Genomic DNA, 23,261 nt, shown 5'->3' with positions numbered 1-23,261 from the left:
GGGGGAATATTTTTTTGGTTTCAGCTGGAGAGTCTTTGAGGGAGCTGTGGCAAGGGTCATTAAACGACCCGTGTTTTATTATTATTATTATTATTATAATTATTAATATTATTATTATTAGTTTAGTTTACATTTGTTGTTGGGGAAAAAAGGATTCTTGTCTAACTTTAGCTAGCTTATCGGGGCGAAACGTTAGCTGTCTGACAACAGAGCTATGCTAAGTGTGACCCGCCCGACCGGTGAGAATTCCCTCTTAGCTAGCAGACGACTGGGCACGAACTACGGCTAGTTAGACACCACTTTACAGCCTGTGCCAAGTACAGGTGTTTTAGTAGGCCACGAGCATCTTGAACAGGCATATCACAGCGACACCACCGGCAGACCGGGGGAACATGACAGCTAACAGTGTTGCAGCTGGCAGGTCTTTGCAGGCTGCTGCTGATGGAGTAGGTGGGACGAGGCTCCACTCATGGCCGTGCGGAACTGTTCGTGCCCGAGCTACCGGCATCAGCAGCGTTTGTAAAGGCGCTTTGTGCATCGCTAATCTGCTCTGATGTCACGGTGCAGAAGGAGGGGCTGAACTCTCCGCTTTAATCCGAGCAAGTTGTCTGAGGGGGACAAGCAAGAGCCAAGCCGAGCCAGGCGAGCAGGCACAGGAACAGGGGCGATGTATACTGCAGCAGCCGGACCCGGGCCTCTCCTCCACTGACATGCAGGTAAACGAGTGAATGTCATGTCCGGCAGCCGGCAGCGGGAGGCCGGGTTTAGTGTGGGGCAGAACGAGGACGAGATTGTGTTCAGGGTATTTTTCGCAGATGACGGATCCGACACCCATGGAGAATGAATCTAGACTGTCAGGAGGGAGAGATGGGAGTATATAAACAACTGACAGTTTGCTGTACATTTTATTTTTTCCCAAATAGATGTCAGGCATTTTAGGCACTGGGATCCAGTGAACGACTGTATGTAATCCCCATGATATACGTCCGTCATATCTAGAGTAACAACATGATCATTTAGGAATTGTAATTGTACTCGCATTTCCGAGCAGTGGAGTGACTGATCACTAATTGATAATGCGTTTTTTAACATCATATAATCGTTCAACGCTACGGGAGGGGATTTAAGAAGCCAGTAGCCTTCAAAATAAAAGCACTTGCCGGTTTGGCACTTGCCCATGGATTAATCTTCTCCCTCTGGAGCAATGGCGCAGTCTACATGTAAACACATTGCAAGTAATACGACTATTGATGCATCCAAACATGGACCTTATGCTTACTCAGTCAGAGGGTCTGTCTGTCTGTTTGTGTGTGTTTGTGTGTGCGTGTGCCTGTGTGTATATGAGAGAGAGAGAGAGAGAGAGAGAGAGAGAGGCAGAGGATGAATCATGGGATCATAAATACATAGATGAGGAGAATCCCCCAAAGTGAGGACAGTTGCAGATAACAGTTATTTTCATGATCAATTAATCTGCCAGTTACTCTCTTGATTCGTAGTATTGTCCATAAAATGTCAGAAAATAGGGAAAAATACCTGCTTTCATTTCTCAGAGCCTAAGGTGACGTCTACAAATTGCATGTTTTTTTTGGCCAACAATCCAAAACCTAATGAGTTTTGGTTTCCATGTACTTCAGTTTACTGTTAAATAAATCAAAGTAAAAGGAGACAATCCTGGAGCTAGGTAATGTTTGCCATTTTTGCTTGAAATATTTAAATGTCTTATCAAAATTGTTCTGCTGATTGAATAATCAGTTAATGAACCAATCACCTAATTGACTCGGCGCTTGATAGGATTTTAGGATGGTAGTAAAGACTACATTTTAAGGTTAGTGCAGTATTCGGATCTGCGTTTAGGTTGAAAGTTCAACTCGGGATTAAATATGCCATTACAATATCCTACTGTGATATGAGGCTAGAAACCACCTGATACACTGTACTTTAAATCTCACCTTTTCCTGTACACTTGCACTACTATCAGTCTGTTAACGTCATCATCTAAAATTTTTGGCTTAAGATCTCACAATCATGTCCAGGATCCTTTTAAAAAAAAAATTTCAAAATCACTTTTTAATATTAACATGGATGATTGTTAATTTTTACTGATACTCGATTTTTGTCATTGTTGCATTTTCTCATATTTACTGTAGCAAATAGTCCTGCCCAAGGACTACAGGTACAAACTAGCTGAAAACTAACCCAGGATCACTAGTGTTAATCTTGTGTTTTTCACAATAAATTAGACTGAATCATCAATAATGAAAGAAATGTTAGTTGCAACCTTAATTCAATCATAAATATTGTGATATTTGCTTGTCACCATCATTAAGCCCTAATTTTAGGCCTGTAGTGGAGACAGTGAATGGCTAGTGAGTGGGTGTAATCAGTGAAGGTCCTTGCAAGTATGTATAGCACACGTGTGTTGTTGTGAGTGTGTGTGTTTGTCTGTCAGCATAAGATCAGCGAGTTAATGGGCTAGTAAATCCCCCACCCTGCAGCTTTCACTGCAGCCTGACAGATGGAAGTGCAGTGCTCGGGCACAGCTCTGCAGGCCTGGTCCGACTGCGTCCTGCGCTGCCAGGGCCATCTGTGACCCAGGCAACCCTTCCTTTCTGACTTCCCCCTCCGGGTCACCCAGCCACTGCCATCCAGTCCTAAACTCCAGGCAGAGAGGGACACAAGCCACCCTGGGAGCCCGCCCTCATTCCTGCTGCGTCCCTTCATGTTGCCTCCCTGGCAGTTGTGGTTTGTGCTCAGATTACAGGACCAAAATTAACCTTTGCCCTCTGTTTCTTCTCTCTGTCAACCATATTTGATTTTCAAAGTCTAGAATTTATCTGCACATATAAGATGACAAACACATCAGTAAACCTTCTGTTGCTTCTCTATCCAATATCAGATGTGTTTATTCAAGAGTTTATTTAGGTCCACTCACATTGATGCAATGGATCAGACATATTGTAAACAAACGTATTATGAAGATGAAAGCAAGAATTAAAATTCAAAAGGATCCAGTGTTTACCTATAAAGCAGATGATTTTCTTAGTGTTTATTTGTAGATTTGCTCACCCAAAAAATAAAAAAAAATTGCTCAGTTTAACCTAAAGGGGATAATTGGCATTATAACAACATTGTATCAAATGGCAATGGGAAAATGGGTCACTTGTAGTCATGAACCTACAGAGAATTATCACCTGAATCTGCAGCTCCCGTCGGCTCTACAGAGCTTTATACTGAGTTTCAGGTCATTGTTTAGCTCTCCGACCCACCAGTTTACTGTTTTGGTTCACTGTCATGGTGTAGTTTTTGGCTGCAGCAGGCAACTGTTTTCAGAGAAAAAGCTCTTAAAACCCACTGAACAGTACCTGCTCAGCACAAGACAGCAGACAGAAACAGCTAGCTGGTGAACATAGTGGAGCATTTAGCAGCTAAAGAGCCAGATATTTCCCTCAGGAACTGGAGGAGGCCAAAAACAGTTTTGGTCAGTTGTTCTCGCTGCCCACATGCGGCCAAAAAAACACAGCTATTGCAGATTTAAAGTCAGGTTTCCATTGCAGAACAGTAATGTGATATGTAAGGCTGGGAAAACATGATAAAAGTTGACACAAGATTTTGCTCCTCAGTTCAGTTTGGTCCCCTTTTTCTCAGATTAAAAATGATTTGTACTTAAATAAAGATCACCATGAAATCTACTGTAGGTAAGATGTTTTTTGCAACCCCTCATTAAGAACACTGCTTTAAAACACCAGGAATCTTTAAGATTATTAATAATCTCAATTTAATAACAGTGGTTTGGATTACTCTACAATAGTTGAGATGTTCAGTACGCCTTAAGCAAAGAACTGGGTTAAAGAATCTTGAGGAAAAACCTCTCATTCCATGCATTCAGTCACACATTTATGGATTCTTCTGTTCATTACGGTCAGATAAATAACTTATGAAAGCAGCTTCAGTGAAACATATGGACTAACAATAATGAGAAATGCTTTTAATCTTTCATGTAGACCTTCCTAAACAAGCTTTACCCTTTTTCCTCCTGTAAATCAGACTGGATATTTTTCCCCATTGGTGATCTTTTCTGCAATCACTTTATTCCTAAAATTTCGAGTAGGATTATTTTCTGTTGTCCTTTCTGTGCTTGATGACCCCAAATACAGTGATGCCTGTGATAGTGGATAGCTGATGGATACCCTGATAGCCTCGTCGTATTAAATAAATTTCAAAACTGGGCTTCTCACTCACAGAGGGCATTTATTATTCAGGTCGCTGCCCTATCCATTCCTCTCAGTCTTATCTGATACCGGAGAGATGTCCCTACTTGTCCTCCTGACCTGCCTCCTCCTCCTCCTCCTCCACATCCCTTTCTCTCCTCTCGTCCTGTGCCATCTGCCAGTTGTTGGTGGACGGATGAATGTGGTGCAGATTATAGAGCACTGCACACCCAGATGAATCCAAGAGGATTTAGGTTTTTACTATTAGCAGTAAAGACACAGGGAGTTCCCGCCCTGAAACTCCACATCACTGTAATTTTTCCTTTGAGTGTTTGTGTCTGTGTAGTAATGTTGGGGTGGAGGGGTGAATTACCTGTAGTAATAAGTAAACCTTCAAAAATTAAGGAAATCAAATCTTGATCAAAGCAATAGTCAGTCATAGTCATTATCAACCCAGAATTACTGAATATTTATCCACTTCCAGAAAGACGGATAATTAAGATATTGAACTCTGTTGTTTTCTGAGCTCCTCTCAGTGGCCACTCTCAGTAGATCCGTCACAGTCTCTTATTGACTGTATCACAATACCTCCCTGATCTTAGCTGAGAAAATTCTTTGTCCATGGTAAGATTTTATCCAAATTTATACAGTCAGTCGTACAAATGGGGACACATGGGAAGAAGCTGTGTGAATACTGAATAAAGTTCAACTCTGCTCACTTTCTCACCTCCAACAACTGTGCTGATTCCGCTGTTGGAAAGGGGGTTTCAGAAACTGTTAGACTTTGTTTGAAGCATACGGAGGCCTCAGGATTTTATTCTATAAAATGTGAGAACATAGTACAAAATGTCTGTCACAATCAGACAGCCCCCCAGGTGACATCTTTACATTGCTTGTTTTTGTGACCAACCATTCAAAACCCAAAGATAATCAATTTACAATGCTATGAAGCAGAGAGGAGAAAATTCTCACACTAAAGTTGTTAGTTTTCTGACATTTTGTAGACAAAATGTTCGATCAAAAAATTATAAACAAATTAATCAATAATCACAATAATAATTTGTTGAACCCCTAATTGTCTTAACACATAGCAAATGTACAGGAATTTTGCATACATGAAATTCAGTCAAAAATTATAATTGAAATAAAAAAAATATTTAATCAAAGAGTAAGGAAGCAGGACTAAGAATGTAACTAAGCTTTTTAATGCCACTCTCCAATACTTAATGCTATGAAAACATATGTGTGACTAAAAGCAATGGTGTTCGATATCCAGCGGCAATAACACTTCTTTTTCTTCTTCTTCTTCTTTACCTGATTGTATCATGCTCCATTTATCCCAGGCTGCGCTATGAGCGGGGTTTCCTTGGAGAAAAGAGAAACATGTTCTGAAAATCAGAGTTCGATCACGCCCCAGCCATGAGCCACAAGTATCAGGGAGAAGTGGCGGGCGAAGCAGGCGAGGAGCGCAGGGTGTCTCCGAGGAACAGGCAGCCCAATGGCACGACACGCGGGGAGCCTCCTGCACGTCGGTCATGGAGGCCATGTCAGATGCTCAACCAGGATGGGGAACTGAATCCCCATCATCATCACCATCATCATCAGCACCCTCCTCATCACCATCATCATCCGCCCACAGGTCACGGACCCCCTCGGCACCGCCAGCGCCCCCCATCAGGGCAGGGCCAAAGCCAGGCTCAAAGTCCAGGGCTGGTCCAAGCGGGGGATTCTTCCAGGCCAGATGGGGGCGAAAATCGGGACACTGAGCCTCATCCTGTCCAGCACCCCCGCCCTGCTGTTGCCCGCTACCGTCGTCATGGTGACCCTAACCCCAGGCTCAGAGGTCACAGACAGAAGCAACCAATCAGAGAGATGACGGACTCTCCACATGGTGTGGATGAGAGAGGGCGTCCAGCACAGGTGCAGGTCCAGCAATGCTCAGCAGATGATCCTGTAACAGACCAGTCGCAGGACAGGGAATCCCCTCAGCAGACTCCTGTTGCTGTTGTTACCCCCTCCTGCCTCTCACCTGGTCCTGCAGCCCATAACGTGGAGCCTCACCCCCAACACAGTCAACCCGCTGAGGCAGAAGAGGTCCTTCAGGACCATAAAGTAGAGTGTGAGGAGGAATTGAAGGAAATTAAGGAGAAGGATGAAGAACAAGATCAGGCAGAGGATAATGGTGATCACAGCTCAACCACAGGTCACTCCAGCTGCAGCCGTGGCGACACGCAGACAGTCGATGATGGAGCAGAGGGATGTGCAGAAAGGGTGGAAGATGATCAGGAGGAAGTGACTGATGATGTAGCGGAGGATATTGCTGCTCAGGGAAGTGAAATCACTGATCTCTGCTCTGACACGGAGAGCGCCGCTTCGCTCAGTATGGACGGACCTCTCCACAGCCCGCCACCGCTCCAGTCACCAACTCCTCCTTCGTCCCCTGATGTTCCACCTTTTCCCCAGCTGGACCACTTCAGTGAGGACCCCAGTATGAGCCCCGTACCTGACAATGACCTACCTGAAGATGAAGATGAGGATTGCTCTGAATCGTGCTCATTGTCCCACTCCACTTCCTGCTCTGAATCTTATCCAAAAACCTATGCAGACTTTTATACAGAATCCCACCAAAAGTCTTACCCGGAGCCTGTCTGCGAGTCCTACTCAGAACCAAAATCCCATCCTAACTCTTTTCCTGAACCCCTTATGACCTCCTATCCTGAGTTACACAGAGAACCTCGCAGGCAGCCTAATCAGAGGACTGATGCTAACAAGGCCCAACAGGAGTCCCGCCAAGAACCCTTTACCAGCCACGGAGAGGAGAATGTACAAAAAGTAGCTCCAACCTCCCCCACCAAGGGCTTCCATCATGCACCAAGGCCGGCTAAAGACCGCGGTTCACATCATTCCCCTCCGGACCGCTCTGTTGGCTGCCGGCTGCACCACTATGATGGACAGTCGGACGGTGAGGGGGACAGTGGCAATCAAAGCCCTGTTTCCAGAAGTCGTAGGCAGGCACCCACACAAGCAGAAACCTCGGACAAGAGCTCCTCGTCTGGGAAGAGCAGCTCAGGTGAGGCACAGGAGAACCGGAATGCGGTGGGTCTTCCAGGGGAGGAAGGTTCAAGGAGCTCAGGAGATGCCATCAGCCTGGCGATTAAAGACATCAAGGAGGCAATTGAGGAAGTGAAGACTAAGACAGTACGCTCCCCCTACACACCTAACCAGCCTGTGGAGCCAATATGGGTGATGAGGCAGGATGTCAGCCCCACAGAAGATGTATACCCACCTCAGACTACAACTGGCCATGTTAGTATGACTTCACTTATTACAAATCCTTATTGTTTTTGTTTTTTTTTAATTGAAAAATCTGTCTCCCAAAGGACTCACAGCTCTGTCATCTGCTTCTGTTAAAATATATTATTAATTACATGAAGAAAAGTGCAATTTTTCAAGCACAAATTGGTGAATGTCGCAGTTTTTTTCAGCTAGTAATAAACTTGAAAATAGGAGTAGTGTTGCAAGTCCTTTGGGAGATACAAACAAAGTAACAGTTACTTGAATCCAGCACCTGAACTTGCTAGATGTGCATGTTTTTTTACAGCAAGATTATTTGAAAGGAGTATATTGTTTTAAACTGATTTTTGCCAGTTGTTTATGATCCAGTTTTGCACAGTTTACAGTTTTTAAGGGTCCTCTTGTGTTGGTGGAAGCTCAGAACCAGATTCTAAAAATAGAAACCGTACAGGAAAAATGGGGAGAAAACTGCATGTCAGCCAGAGTACCTCAAAGTAAATAAAAAGGGTGAGATTACAGAATATTTGCGCTGTTAAGGATATTTTTTAATATTCATAATACATTTCTGTGAATTTCCAGTCTTAAAAACAAACAAACAAACAAAAAAGCTGATCTGTAGTTATCTTTTAGTTTTCAGCGGCACTGCTTATTGTTGTTGATTAGACAATGTATCAGCCAAGAATTAAAGGAATAGTTCCACATTTAGGGAAATATGCTTATTCACTTTCTTTGCCAGAGTGAGAAGAGAAGAGAAGATCAATATATATCAAGTATGGAGCTGGAGTCAGGATCTATTTAGCTGAGCAGATGGAAGATAGCCTTGCTCTGTCCAAAGGGAAAAAATATGTGTAAAAAGCTGTTTTTATTTTGTTGTATCTTGTTTGTTTAACACACATGATCAGAAATGTAAAAGTGACAATTTTAGGGCTACATTTTAGAGTTATTTCTTGATATTATTGGTTCTATTTCTTTTCCAAAATGTTGACCTGTTCTTTTACGGCTGTGCTGATGAGGGACTTTTCCCAAAGAGTTTGATCTGTAGTGTTGCATTAGTTAAATTTTACTTCATTGCTTCCAGGAAGTTTCACAACAAGATTTACATTCTTGCCTTTCATTTTCATTTAGTGTTAGTTGGATTAATGCCCAAATTTTGAATCATGTATCCCCAGCATGAGGTGTCAGTATGAGTTGCTGCAATGCAGTTTCATAGGAGTGACTTCTTTAAAGAAAATACTTTTTTCTTTTACTTCTTTCTTTTTGTCCTCTTAGTCTTCTTCCCACTTCCCCTCTCAGTCAGCGTCTGAGTCTCCGTCCTGCTATGCCTCAGTTCCAGTTCAAGAGTCGGTCAGTCCACGGAGAGCTGAGTCATCCAGAGCACTTCACCCTCAACTTTATCACCAACAACAGCCCAGCCACAACCATCACCACCAGCAAGGTTACCAGTCACAACAGAGGGACACCGTGAGGCCGCTGCAGACATACACACAGCCGCAATCATACGCACACATGCCACCTAATCAACATCAACAACGTCAGCATCAACAACAGATTCAACATCAACAAAAGCATCAGCCGCTTCCACCTCAACAGCTAAGGCCACAAGTTCAGCCACAGTTGCCTCCTCAGCAGCCATCTGTTCAAGAGGTGAGAGGTCTCGAATAGACATCCGTAAATCCTCTTCGATTTCATAGAAAAAAAGATGCTACTTATGACTCCAGAACATGCCCGAGATCCATCACATTTTTAAGTTTTCTTTAGTATAAAAGTAATTTAATCAAAGCTGTTGGTACATCCATGGGCACACTGCAAACAGGAACCTCTATTAGCTAGTTCAGCATACGTTACACATACCTTCAGAAGTACAAAAACATTTTCTGACCCTCAATCCTGTGAAACCTATTTGATATCTATAGAAAAATCTTGAAAAAACATATGGCCAGGGTACCTAAAAATGACATTCAAGTATGATGATAAATCCTGCAAAGGCAGGCATCTTTGCCAAGATGTTTATCTGCCAGGAGCTAAATGGTTGACAGCAGTAGAAGTCCTGTAGAATTTAAATGAGTTAGGAGAGACCTGGAGTATGTGAGTAGAAATAATAAGGATGGTGATGTAGTTTTTCTTTTCCGTGCTTTCTCAGATTCGCAGATCTCTTCCCCCCTTTCCCACATTTGTGGATGGTGAGTGTACTCACACATGAAATCCTAATTTCATTCTCAGCTCCACCTCCATTGTCTGATGAGATCAAGATGAATACTTTAATATAATACATTTGACAATGTGTTTAATTTTGTGTATTTTATGTGCCATAACTGCCATATCTTCACTGTTTAATCTGTAGTATGTTTGTGTGTAAACATGTACAGTATATGTACATGTTATAGTAGGTGTGTGTACATGTGCCTAATAAGTGCATTTGGTTCATGCAGTCCCGGGACCTTGTGACCCAGAAGACCTTATTGACGGCATCATCTTTGCAGCCACCTACCTGGGCTGCACCCACCTGCTGTCAGAGAGGACACCCACAAAAAGCGCCCGCATGCAGCAGGCACAAGAGGCCATGAGCAGAGTACGGGTGAGAGCAAATGAAAGCTTATTTGATTTCATTCATATCATAGTGAACGAGATGACTATGTGAACAGTGAACACTGTCTGACCATGCTTGAATACAACAGTATATACGGCTGTTCCTGGTCCCCCCCCCCCTTTCTCCTCTCTCGCCTCTTCTCTCCTCTCAACCCAACCGGTCGATGCAGATGGGTAACATGGACATTTTCAGCTGTTTAACTCATTAGAAAATACACCATTTTTAGTTTTAACTTTTTTCGGTACAATCCGTTCTTTAATTAAAGGGCTAAATATTGATTTATCCTTTCACATCTTGGCATAGAAATAAATTGTATAATTTCTTATAAATTTCTTATAAAGTAAAAAGTTTCTTATTTTTTTGGCCATCCAAAAATGACCAGTTATATCAGGCTGAATTTTAGGGAAATATGTCTGAAATGATGCACAAGACATCTAGAATGTTTCCATTCGATGGAATAGTACAGCCATAAAAAATTGGATTCTTGGGTTTGAGTATTTCACACAGTTGAAACAAGTTGATATGGAAGAAATACATTATGTGTTACTGTCAGACAGTGTGGAGTAAGAAGATTTTAACAACCTTAAAGCCTGTTAAACTGTATATTAAGGGTGTAGGTCTTCAAATTAGTAATGGTACTTACTGCAGATATCAGGGAGCACAAAGGACAATGCCATAGCTCCTCGGTTTGGAGATACAGTACATTTTCTACCAAACTTGGTCACATTATCAATGATGTAACTGAGGTTCGCTTCATATTTGGGTCTTTTAAAGTCAGAAACCCTCAGTAGGCGACACAGCCAGTGGGCGAAAAGTCCCTGGGTTTGTGCACAATGCATCATCCACAGATCACTGCTCCTGATCCACCGTCACACAGGCTTCTCTCCTCAGCTCCACTGGATATTATATAAACTGCTGTTCAAGTTTGTGAGGCCCTGGAGACTACAGACCCCGCTTTCTGCTCCAATCACAGTGTAAGATGTCAAACACGCGTCAGGCAAAGGGAAAATACTTTTAACTTTGATCACAACAATCAAAGTACATCAGTACAAATGTGGCTTGTATCATGTAGGATTTAATGTGGGCTTTTTTCTGTTGACATGAGAAGAAATATCCAGAGATGATACTGGTATGCAAAAAAAACAGAATTACGCTGCCTGTGTGAACATATTTTGAATCTGTTGAGGGCATGTTGTGTCAGGGAGTTAATGAGAAAGATTTCTTTCAGTGACAGTGTGGCATTCAAACGTAGAAAGTCAGAGGCTGGAAAAGGACAGGAGCTGAGGAGAACTCTGCTTTCTGGACGCTTGACTGACAGTTCCAGGACATCGCCTCCATTAAGGTCTGAGAAACCTACAGGGAGGGAGAAGGCTGGAGACTGTATGATGATGAAGGGAATGCATAAGTCATTTTATTTTTTAGAATGGAAGATAAAGAGAGGAGGCTTGCTTTCTAACAGGCTGGGCAGGCTGACATCTCACTTGTTGACATCTCACTGATCTGACTCAGGGTACTGGCTGATATGGGTCTCAGTGCTCTTTTTTTGCCCTAATTTAAGGTCTGTTAACCACAGTGGGGAGCTGATTAAGATTATTCTTTGTATAGGTTAACATTAGGCTGTCACTACACATCAGTTCTTAACTATACACCAGCAGCCTCTCTGGGTTTGGGCAATTTTTAATAATTCGAAAACCTTCTAAATGATATTTTCGCATTCAAATGCATTTTTTTGTGAAGGACTTGCAGGAAATGTTTTAGTATCAGCGTTGTGCAGCACCACAGCAAATGACCAGACCATCACAGAAAATTGTGTTTAATGGGGACTGGCCATAGCTGGCCAGTATCAGCGCCAACACCCATCCAATGAATTGGATTCACTAGCAGATTTTTTTGTATTGTATTATATTAGTTATTTACCAAATCTTGCACGTTATTATTCTCAGTGCTAAAAGAATAAAATGCAGAACCTCCCCCTCTTTTAAACTCCAATTAATCACAAAGCAGTTATCTTTGAAGCACTTATAAAAAGGGATATAAATATATATGTAGTGAATTTATAATTTGTTGCATTTGAGTTTATAATTATATTTGCTTATGCTGTGTTTTTTTTCAACCATACAACATGCTAGTAAGTAATAACAACATTGTATAATAATAACGAAAAACAGAGTAGTAAGTTATAATAAGTTAAAAAGAGCACGGCTGAAAGAAAGAAATCCCTGACTGGATGCTTAAGTGTTTAAAAAAAACTCATACATGCAAATTTACATATAAAATATATATAAAAATTAGAAATTACCAATATACTCTATGTATGTTAAAAAAATGTTAAAATGTTAAGTTTTCTGTTCTTTTTAAATGGCCATTAAGAATTGACTATACAAAAATCTGTAAACTGAATGAGAGTTTTGCTATTTTGTTATGTCTGGATAGGCCAGATGAAAGCTGGCAAATACACAAGACAGCAATGGTGAAAATATAGCAAGAATTAAATAGGAGAAAAAAAATCGTGTGTGTAGAAATGTATTTTATGGAACATGACACTAACTTCAACAGCCCGAGGTCCAAAGGCAAGACCGTCCAAGACGGCATGGAAAGACGGACACTGATTATTACACGAGTTGTCTGCCAACTACAAAATGAAATACTGGAGGTGAAATGACTGTTCTTGACACGGTGACGTCAACCACAGGTCAGGAGTCGGACTCGAGCTTATGATAATGTGATGCACAGCCTGCGGAGCCTGGGTGAAATGAGACTCAGTGAACAGACTGATGTGTTCACTCCAGGGTCTGGGAGGGTCTCAGCAACAACAGTATTCACAAACAAACATTTTCTTACCACAGTAAACGATTGCTAGTTAGCACTATGTGTCAACGTTAATAGAGATCTGATGCTGGCCATTTATAGAAGGGGATTCACTGAGCAACATGAGGCCACTTTCACAAAGACAAGAGCTGCTGTTGCATCAGCTGCAAAAAAGTCGTAAAGAAAAGTCAAAATGGCCTCTAAACTTGAACCATACAGCAAGTCAGCAGCACTAACTAATTTACTGGAAGGGTCCCCATTTAATTCAACCATTGTGTTTGGGCACAGAGTACAGTCCAATCTCTAATCAGGAGACAAAAAAAGGTTTAATAAAATAAAACAAAAATTGTGAGAAAAAAGACCTTTGGGAGAAGTGACTTGAGTGATCCTTAACTCTTTAAAAGCTATTACTAAAAGGCTAAATAGTTTTTGTTTGAGAGGCTAGCATCCAAAAACCTGATGAAAATTCATTGTAACTGCAGATTTCAGTGTCTCCAAATATAGCTAGGGCTGAATGATTTATGGAAAATAACTAATTGCAGTTATTAGCTTTGAAACTAAATTTCAGTTATCTTCTGTAATCTCCAGGCCTGTATTTGTGGTCTACTTAGTATTGAACAATTACAATCATCTTATCCCAGATCACAACTACTGTTCACTAATACTACTGCTGTCCACCATTAACACTCTACTACAAACCTAGCTGGTGACAGCTACCGGTTTGACTCTGTATAGCTCTAGGGTAGCAACTAATAATTATAGTCATACTTGATTAATCTGCAGATTATTTTCAAGTGTTTAGTCTGAAATATTCCTCAAAATAGTACAAAAATTAAAAAAAGGGAATGCTGGTCAAATTTTTCCAGAGCCCAGGATCAAATGTGTTTTGTCTGATCAAACGTCCAAAACCCAAACACACGGCCGTCATTGATGTTGTTAGCAACATCTGTGCTTTGATGAAGACTTAAATAAGAGTGACTACATTTGCATTTTTCACTATATCTAAAAGTATCAACGGCTGCTGAGAAAAGACAGTGCAGTAATTAGCAGTGCAGCTCTTGCAGTTTGAAAATTAAATGTAACAGGTCTAAATTGTTCATCCCTAAATATTGCTTTACACAAAGTGTACAACATATTAGGGCCACCTTCGTTGAAAGGAAATAAACTGTAGTTTGAATCCAGGCAAAAGCTATGATCCTCTTCAATTTTATAGATTAAATCCACTTTAATCACATCTATACTGATGAAGGTGAGCAGGCAGGTCTGGACTTTAAACCTGGAAAGTGGTGGCACTGGTGGCACACGGCAACATTTGGAAACACAAACCCTGAGCTGTGATGAGGCGTCTGCCAGAAAACACACGAGGTCGCTTTTCTTTCTTCGGGGCGGTTTGTGTCACATTGATGAAGAGAAAACTTTTGATAATGTTTGCTGCAAAGGCCTGTGGCAGTCTGCTGTTGTCAGATGTGATAGACAGTAACATCACTGTCCTCCCACACACACATGCACACACATACACAACATACACATTTAAGGTCCTTTTGTCCATTAATTTGGCATTTGGAATGGAGACACTCTACAGTGAATGAGGCGATTGGGTTTTTGTTGATCCGCCTGAAATGCTATTCTCTCGAACTATTTTCTTGATTGATCTCTCTTCTGCTTTCTAATCACTGCAGGCTGCTCAGAAGCAGGCAAAGAACAGGAAAAAAGTAAGTTATTTTTGTTTCTTCTCTTTGTGATTTCAAACTGTCCTGACTTTCTGTATCTATCTGTACAGAAATGTAGATAAAGATAACCTCCACAGGGCCGCAGATTGTTAATGATTTACATTTATTTGTTTGAATATAAAAGGCCTTTTATGCAGATGCCTTTTCATGGTGTTTATTCACCTCTTTTTATGTTTTCTACTGTCTTCTCTCCATTTTTACCTCCAATATGATGCAGATTGCATGAGACTTTAGAGTTTTGCCTCCATTTTGTTTCCTCTATTTGTTGCCGTTAGATTTGATGCTTTTTGACCGTCGTGACACCTGCTCTGCTCTCCGTCTTTGCTGCTGTTGATCAGCCTGTTGCTTCTTCTGTTCACTTCTTTTCTTGTTGCTTCTCTCCGGCTATGCAGAGCCCCGACGGCGAGGCTCCGTCCACTGCTGAGGTTGATCTGTTCATGTCCACACAGAGGATCAAAGTCCTCAATGCAGACACTCAGGTATAAAATAATAATGTGCATTCCTGACCTTACTTCATCAATAAATGCCTTAAATCCTTCAACGCTGGAGGTACTGTGTCATTGTACAAAGAGAGATAATCCTAAAAAAGAAAAACAACAGGTTAGATTTCTTCAACATTAATTTCTTCAGAAGCGTCCTTGCGCAACCAATTCTACCTGCAGTACCTTCCAAACCTCATTAAAAAACTTCTCTATATAACATTGCAGCACAGCAGCAAGCTATTACCAGGGACTCATAGAAAACCAATTGATTGAGTACCTCATGTGAGAACCTCGTGTCTTTATTGGATCATTAGGAGTCTTTGATGGACCTGCCACTGAGGACAATCTCCTACATAGCTGACATCGGTAACATGGTGGTGCTGATGGCCCGGGGGAAGATGGTCCGGTCCCACAGCGCACAGGAAAACCTGGACCACACAGCTGAGCAAACCACCATGACCCATGACGACAGACGGCTGTACAGGATGATCTGCCACGTCTTTGAGTCTGAGGATGTGAGTTATTGATTAGGCAGTATTGTTAGCTATAAAAGGTTTTTATAATTGCGGGCTGTTCAGAGACATTTCACACCTATAACCTAAAAGTGGGATTGTTCTGACAGTGAATTGTTTCAGTCAGCATCATCAGACCTGTAGCAAACACCGCTACTACTACTGGCTACAGTAGCTGGGAAGCTCATTGACTCCCAACAGGCAAGCGCTTCGTTGAGCAGGAACTTAAACCAAAGTAAATGAATAAATCCCAGTTGCATTAATTAAAGATATTTTATCAGTAGGAATGGTTTTCTCTATACTGCTTGACAGTACATGAAGTGGGGATTAAATTGCGTTCTGTGTAGTTTTAAAAAGTCCCTAAAAGTCTTGAATATAACTTTGTGAACCCCCGTGAAAAATTGTACATAAATCTAAAAAAGAAAAATCCAAAGCGACAAGAAATACAAGCAGTCAATTAAAGGTTCTAATAAACCGGAATTAGCCTTTAAGACTTGGTTTTCAGGTTGTGGTTAGAACGAATCATCATGTAAGTGTGTGTCTTCACAAGTAGTCTTTGAGTAGTCTGTGAGTCTTTTATAAATAAGTATAAAAGTTAGTGTCACTGAGGAGCTCTGGTTCTGATCCCCTCTCTCTCTCTCTCTCTCTCTCTTTCTCTCTCTCTCTCTCTCCCCTCAGGCTCAGCTGATAGCTCAGTCTATCGGTCAGTCCTTCAGCGTCGCCTACCAGGAGTTCCTCAGGGCCAACGGCATCGACCCCGAGGATCTGAGCCAGAGAGAGTACAGCGACCTGCTCAACACTCAGGACATGTACAACGACGACCTCATCCACTTCTCCAAGTCAGAGAACTGCAGGGACGTAAGTCAAGCAGCAGGTGGCAGCACTGTCACAGAAGGTTTTAATTTACTGCTGGTCATAAATTAAATTTAGTTTATCACGGGACATTTTTATCATCGAAAAATAATCTTTTGCTGGAATTTAAGAGAATATTCACCTTTAAATTTTGATAGATCTTAATGTGTTGTATGAGTTCTTCAACTTTTGTTCATAAGTCATTAATATATGACCTCAAATGAGCCAGTGCCAGTATTATTATTTTCCTGCTCAGTCTGCTGTGAGTTTGCCTTCCAGTGGTTTCAAATGAGCAGCTGGTTTTTGGACAGCTGTGTGACAGTTGTCCTGAAAAATGTCATTTGGCTCTTATTTAAAAAAAAAAAAAAAAGGTCACCTCAGGATGAAGGTGAATTTGAGACGCTCAGCCTGGTCCGACCTCAGACCCTCCCCCCTCCTCTCGCTGCTCTGTCATCTTGCATTTTTCAGAATTGTGCAGTTGGCTGCGAGAAGCTGAAACTGGGTGCATTGTTCCTGTTTCATGATGTTTGGATGACTGTATTTCTTCATTAGGAGAGGTTTCAGCTATTGGAATTTGAACAGTGAATGCTACGTTTCCATAGACTGTTCAGGAAAAAAGTTCAAAATATGACCTTTTGATGAGTAAGAGCTCCCCGTTTTTCAGAAACTCTAGTCATAAACCTTGACTCGATTCCATGCAGGTTTACATTGAGAAGCAGAAAGGCGAGATCCTGGGTGTGGTGATAGTGGAGTCGGGCTGGGGTTCTATCCTCCCCACCGTCATCATCGCCAGCATGATGCATGCTGGTCCGGCAGAAAAGTCCGGTCGACTCAACATCGGAGACCAGATCATGACCATCAACGGAACGAGTCTGGTGGGTTTACCGCTCAGCACCTGCCAGAGCATCATCAAGGTACGCGCTGCTTTGTGTGTGTGGTCTATTTGTTATGATTTTGACTGTATTTTTTCCTTTCAAGTGGTTTTAACGTATATTGTACCATTAAATACACTGAGACCTGGGCCTGGTCCAGGTTCTACCTGTCAGCTGGTTGAGTGAAGGGGTCGTGTTCTGCTGTGCCTTCGTCTCCAAATTCTTCCAGTCAGCCTCAGGCTTTTAAATGTGTTCTTTAGTGCTGAAACTATTAGTCAGTTAGTTGACAAGAGTTTTTTTTAATTGATTAATCTTAATCATTAATTAATTTATCAAGCTGATTCCTTTGGTTTCAGCTTGTCAAATGTGAGTATTAGCTTCTCTTGTTTTATTTTTCTTAATTTATTTATATTTAAACGGAGTATCTTTTTGGACTGTTAGTAAAAACAAGCGATAGGTTTAACGATCGACTGATTGAAATCATAATCCACAGATGATTCAGTAGTTAAACTAATTGTTGCAGTAGGACTAGAGTCATTCGCCTTTATTAGTCTGCCTCACAAACACTGTCTGAGTTACCATGCTCCAAACCTACTGAAGTGATCAACAGGAGTTAAAGCAACCTAGAAAAGGGTTAAATGCAAAAAACTGATGAAAAATAAGTTTTACAAACAACGTCCTCTGTATTTCATAAATGTGAGGTGAGGTGTTAACACAAAGGAAAGCAGCTCCCACAGAGCTGAGGTGCAACTACAAGAATGGTATTTTAAGTATGACATTGCTCTTCATGTAAGAGATAAGATGTAAGCAAATGTTTAGGGCTTAAAGCAGACATTTTATAAATGCAGTACTTTATTAGTTTTCAAGGCATTGTGCAGTTTTTAACAGTGGTTGGTTGTTTCACATTTCTTACTTACATGATATTAGCTTTGATTGAGACTGGGAGCCTGCACATGTCGTACGTTTAAGGTAAAGTTTCTGTAACACATAGTGCCCCGATTATTCCACTGTATGTTTGTTTGTTTTTAACTTCCTCCTCTCCACCATAAATTCTCTCGTAGCTAACCCGATTCCGTCCTCCTTCAGGGTCTAAAGTCCCAGTCCAGGATCAAGATGAACATCGTCAGGTGTCCTCCCGTCACTATGGTGCTCATTCGCAGGCCGGATCTCAGATACCAGCTGGGTTTCAGCGTCCAGAACGGCATCGTAAGTATCAGGACGGATCACGCACAGATACAGGGGCTGCGGCTGAAGCGTGGTCCTCTCTGATGAGATATTTAAGAAGAGCTTTTACTTTCTCAACAGTGCTCTAAGCATCTTTCTCTCCTTACACAATACAGCGTCAGTTTCTTAGCAACATACATGGAGCTGTGATTGTTTTGATGATGTTCGAGGACACATTTACAGTTTGAGCCTCAGAGTTACTGTCGCTTCCTGTGTGTGCGTAGATCTGCAGCCTGATGAGGGGAGGCATCGCTGAGCGAGGAGGCGTTCGCGTCGGTCACCGCATCATCGAGATCAACAGCCAGAGCGTTGTGGCGACGCCTCACGAGAAGATCGTTCAGATCCTGTCTAATGCCATGGGAGAGGTAGGGCGCGTTCTGAATGTGTCTTTTTGAAATGAACAGTAAAAAATAATTAATGAATGAAAATATTCAGTTGCAGATTTTAATTAGCTTTTTTCAAGAAACTTTAAAAAAAAGAAAAAACTCAGTTTGATTTCTTTCCGCTCCAGATCCACATGAAGACGATGCCTGCAGCCATGTACCGTCTGCTGACAGCACAGGAGCAACCTGTCTACATCTGAACACACACTTCTCACTCTTTTCACCACATCACTCAGTCTAGCTTTACTACTGTCCATCCATCTTTGACTTTCTCCTCTCTGTATCCTGTTTGCTATCACTTGACTTGCCTTAAACTGTACAGCGCACTGTCATACAAACCTGTACATCTACAATATGACAGCAGAAGGCAGATTATCTCACTAGGCCGAGTGTTAATGTGACGTGTTATGTTTGACCAAAGAAAACTTGTGGATTTTATTGTGCATATTTAGGTGGTAAACAGAGTAAATATTACCTTTGGTTAAATAGCTGTAATATCTGAATGTACTCTAATCATGTTGGACCTATAGGTTGTCAAGGCGACCCAAGTGATAAAGAACTATTACACTGACGCGATGGAAGAATGCATGTACAGTTCTGCTGAATAAACCCTACAAAGAAAAGGCCGGTATATTCTGGTTTGTGTTACACAGGAATCGAACTGAACACCGTCTGCTGTTCATTCAGGAAATGAATTAAGTCCCTGTTCAAGAGCGACAAGAAATCAGTGCTTGGATGTACATAAGAAAGATTTCAAACCCAGCCACTGTCTTTCTAAAATAGTTTGAGTCAAACGCGACCTTTTATATTAACTGTACTGTTTTAGTCTGAATTCACAGCAAATCTGAGATGTCAGCAGTGTGTAAGCACTACTGTCATGTCCACGTGACTTTAATCTCCTTCACTGCGTCAGAAGCAGCTGCCCTCTATACAGCTTTTCTACTAGAAAATGTCTTTATTGTGCTTAAAAACATCAAACGTGTGCTAGTTATGCCAGAAATTCCATGGACAAATATCATTTAAGTATACAGAAGAAAATGGCTTTGATTTATTAAGTGATTGATTGATTGGTTTATTTTCGTCGCTAACAGCCCTAGCGCAGTGCTCGTCGGTTTGTCAAACAGTGACTTAAAACCCCTCATCTAGCACAGGCAACAGAAATCCCACAATCGCGCCCACCTCACACAGCGAATGGTCAGATGTGTGAAGTGAGAAAGACAGGATCTGAGCTTCTGTCTAAAGGTCACCGCGAATGCCTTTGGGAAGAGACTGGAAGCGTGCGGCATTTCACCCATTTGTAGTTATTTTATTCTGTCTCTCTCTCTCTCCTTCGTGTGTAGCCATTGAGAACACTTATGTAAACACTTTTGTCTTTAGATGTGGTCGGTTTGTTTGGAGCATACCCCAGCCTTTAACCTCTCCAAGCTCCTCCAATAACAAAAGTGGAACCTGAGACTTCTAAGACACAATGTAAAAAAAGAGCTTTATTTATTGAATTTTCACAAGAGTCCTGTAACACTTAAAAAAAAAAAAAAAAATCACAGAAATTTAACAGAAACTGATCAACCAACATGATTGCCGTCACCACATTCCCTATACTCCTGGGTACAAAGACTTGACTGAGTGCAGCGAATATTCAATATAAAAACATTATACGCAATAAAAATGCGATTGTCTCTGTGTCGCGAGCAGCTAATAAAGAAACACACCAACTGTCAGCGTCAGCTTTCTGCTGTGCTGCATCCTCTGAGCCCATCTCAGACCCGAACAGTTCCTCACACCATCATCTGAACATCCTGTCATGACACATTTTAACTGGGAAATCTGACATTTGCCTGGTCCGTCTGTTCCTCATGACTTTAACACAAATGTTTTCCAGGCACCTGCATAACCTGCCTAAATTACAGAAGTGATTTTCATTCACTATATACGGAAAAAGGACATGTCATTTTAAAGTCATAACTGTGAAATACGAGCCTTGTAATTATGAGATCTGCTCTACAGATGTTGATACAGATACAGATGTTGCATTAATGAGATCTTTCTGTAACTAGCAATTACAGCTTAGCATCTCCATCATTCTTTTGTGAAGGGAATGCACTCCTGTACCATAGTGCCGATAAACGCAAAAATAAAAAAAGAGAAGAAAGGAAATTTCCAGCTGTTTAAAATCTACAACTCATTTTGTCAGTATTGACAAAAAAGTATTTGTGAAAATCTTTGATACTGAGAAATGCACTGAAAATCACCAAGCACCCTTTTCGGACTTAGCGTCAGGTTGTTAATTTAAGAACCTCCTTCGTTCTGCGAATAACTTTTTTTGTTCTTTCCGAAACTGAAATAAGAGCTGCAAGGCACTTGAAAATATGCTGCGTCCCAGAACGCACACATATTACAGTGTAGTGTATATTCAACTGGGAGTGTAGAGGCATATGATAAATCAGAGAAGACTTGGCAGGAGAACGAAGAGAGGAGGAAAACCGACATCTATCTGACCTCAGAGCAGCTGTTAGCACACAGCGTGTGATTTTTACATCATTCCTTTAGGAACGTGTCTGAAACATGCTAGTTATCAGAGCGGAGAGATGCTACAACATTATATGTGCAAAACCACTCACTAATAGGAGGTAAAAGCAAACAGTCCCCATGCTGTACACAGTGCCATATCCGTGCTTTAGGTGCAGCATGATGTAAGTGAGCTGCAGTTTCCGCCTCTCGTGTTATTACTATCATGTCCTAGTAAGAGAGCTAATCCTCTGTCTTCCTGAAAGATAAATCCCTGGTGATGTTTGAAACGGTCAGAGGGTTGTTAAATAACACTTAATGCTTTTCTGAGAATATTTCTCAGGCTATTCGGAGACTTTGCTAAACATCTGGATGAAAAAGTGTGCCGTCCGCTGCACAATAAGGACCTACAACTACCGCCTCGTGGTTGTATGCCTCTGCCAGCCAGTCGAGCTGCAGTTCACATTCATGTCAGTCCAGACTCATAATATATGTAGTGAAGACTTTGAAGGAATTTAATAAAAGGTATGAAGTGTCTTCTGTCATAATTATCATGTGAATTCTTGAGTTATGGCCAAAAACGTGTTGTGTCACATTGACCTTTGACCACCAAATTCTAATCAGTTCATCCGAGTCCAAGTGAACGTTTGTGCCAAATTTGAAGAAATTCTCTCAAGGCGCTCCTGAGACAACGCGCTCACGGGAATGGGATGGAAGGACGTACCGATGGACGTGCGGACGGACAACCCGAAAACAAGTTCCTCTGGCCACGGCTGTCGCCGGCTTGTAGGCATCAAAGAGATTAACCAGTTTTTCTGAGTTGGGACTCTTTCCTTACCCAAACGAAGATGGTAGCTGGAAATGCCATTAGTCCTCGCTCAATTTGTTATTTTCCATTATTATACACAACACAATGTTTATATTTTTCTTCTTTCTACAACACGCGGAAGGAAACATGGCATCTCCAGCTCCCTGGACAGGAAGCAGAGTGGTAACCTGAGTTACAAATGAAAAAAATAAATAAATAATTGATCTATACTTACTTATCTATGAATCTATATCTACCTATTTATTGTTCTGTGGAGGAAATATTTAGGAAGTGTCTTGGTGGATTCTGGAAATGTGTCCAGAACTACACAGAAGTGTTTTACAGACCTCTTCTTTTTCAGAAAAACTGATGCTTAGCTCTGCGACTTGTGTCATGGTGGCACATGAGAGGCACAACCTAGGGCCGGGTGTTACAGTGTACCGGGGTAAAATGAAGACTGGTTCACAACAAAAACCTTTTCAGACACATAAAAACAGAAAATAGAAATACATACACGCTAAACATCACGTGTGAAGGGCAGGTGTGAAGGTACCTTTTGTTCAAACTTGTGTTGAGTACAACATGTAGTGAGACAACAGTATTGAAAAGTGTCTTAAATTAGTGTTGAAACTAACATCCTCCCAGGAGTCTGACCACAAACAGAAAGTTCAGAGTTTACGTCATGGTAAAGCTGCATAAGCGACAAGCTCTGACCGCGTGAAGCGATGATGTAGGAGGAATCGAGCGGTGCGCAGTGATGATGTCACGTCTGGGGGTTTCCGGCCTACAGCTCAGTGTCTTTGTATTTCTGAGGATTGTAGTATCCTCTCTTGGTCTGGTCGGCCAGCTGTCTGCGGTAGTCGGCCTCATCGTCGTCGTGTCCTCTCGTCTCTGAGTACGGTGGCCTGGATGGAGTCTGGGGCTCGGGGTTGGAGCTTGAACTGATCACACACAAACAAAGCAGCGATTCAGCACTTTCGCTTTTTCTTTCATAAG

The 23,261-nt window shown here is 41.7% G+C and overlaps 2 protein-coding genes across 3 annotated transcripts in view; one reads left to right on the top strand and one right to left on the bottom strand.

Annotated features, from left to right (window-relative positions):
* The first annotated feature begins 269 nt into the window (after positions 1-269).
* Positions 270-19,558, top strand: LOC120806816 (amyloid-beta A4 precursor protein-binding family A member 1-like). The gene is made up of 13 exons (XM_040158277.1): positions 270-716; positions 5,552-7,514; positions 8,772-9,146; positions 9,643-9,682; positions 9,932-10,077; positions 14,577-14,609; positions 15,020-15,106; positions 15,424-15,624; positions 16,300-16,479; positions 17,175-17,387; positions 18,432-18,551; positions 18,794-18,934; positions 19,081-19,558. Exons 2-13 carry the CDS (start codon positions 5,628-5,630, stop codon positions 19,150-19,152), a joined length of 3,495 nt encoding a protein of 1,164 aa, XP_040014211.1. The 5' UTR covers positions 270-716; positions 5,552-5,627; the 3' UTR covers positions 19,153-19,558.
* Positions 19,559-20,448: 890 nt separating this feature from the next.
* tjp2a (tight junction protein 2a (zona occludens 2)) overlaps positions 20,449-23,261 on the bottom strand; it is a 38,614-nt gene continuing 35,801 nt past the window's right edge. The window contains exon 24 of one of the 2 annotated variants that reach the window (XM_040157141.1): positions 20,449-23,206. In XM_040157141.1, the coding sequence (XP_040013075.1) occupies positions 23,050-23,206 (157 nt within the window). In that variant the 3' untranslated portion in view covers positions 20,449-23,049. The remainder of the gene's footprint in view (positions 23,207-23,261) is intronic. The other variant, XM_040157142.1, reaches the window with a different exon arrangement.

The sequence above is a fragment of the Xiphias gladius genome, chromosome 20 (assembly GCF_016859285.1).
Source record: "Xiphias gladius isolate SHS-SW01 ecotype Sanya breed wild chromosome 20, ASM1685928v1, whole genome shotgun sequence".
NCBI classification, from domain to species: Eukaryota; Metazoa; Chordata; class Actinopteri; order Istiophoriformes; family Xiphiidae; genus Xiphias; species Xiphias gladius.
The sequence above is the reverse complement of the archived record's forward strand: the minus strand, read 5'-3'. Positions and strand labels throughout refer to the sequence as shown.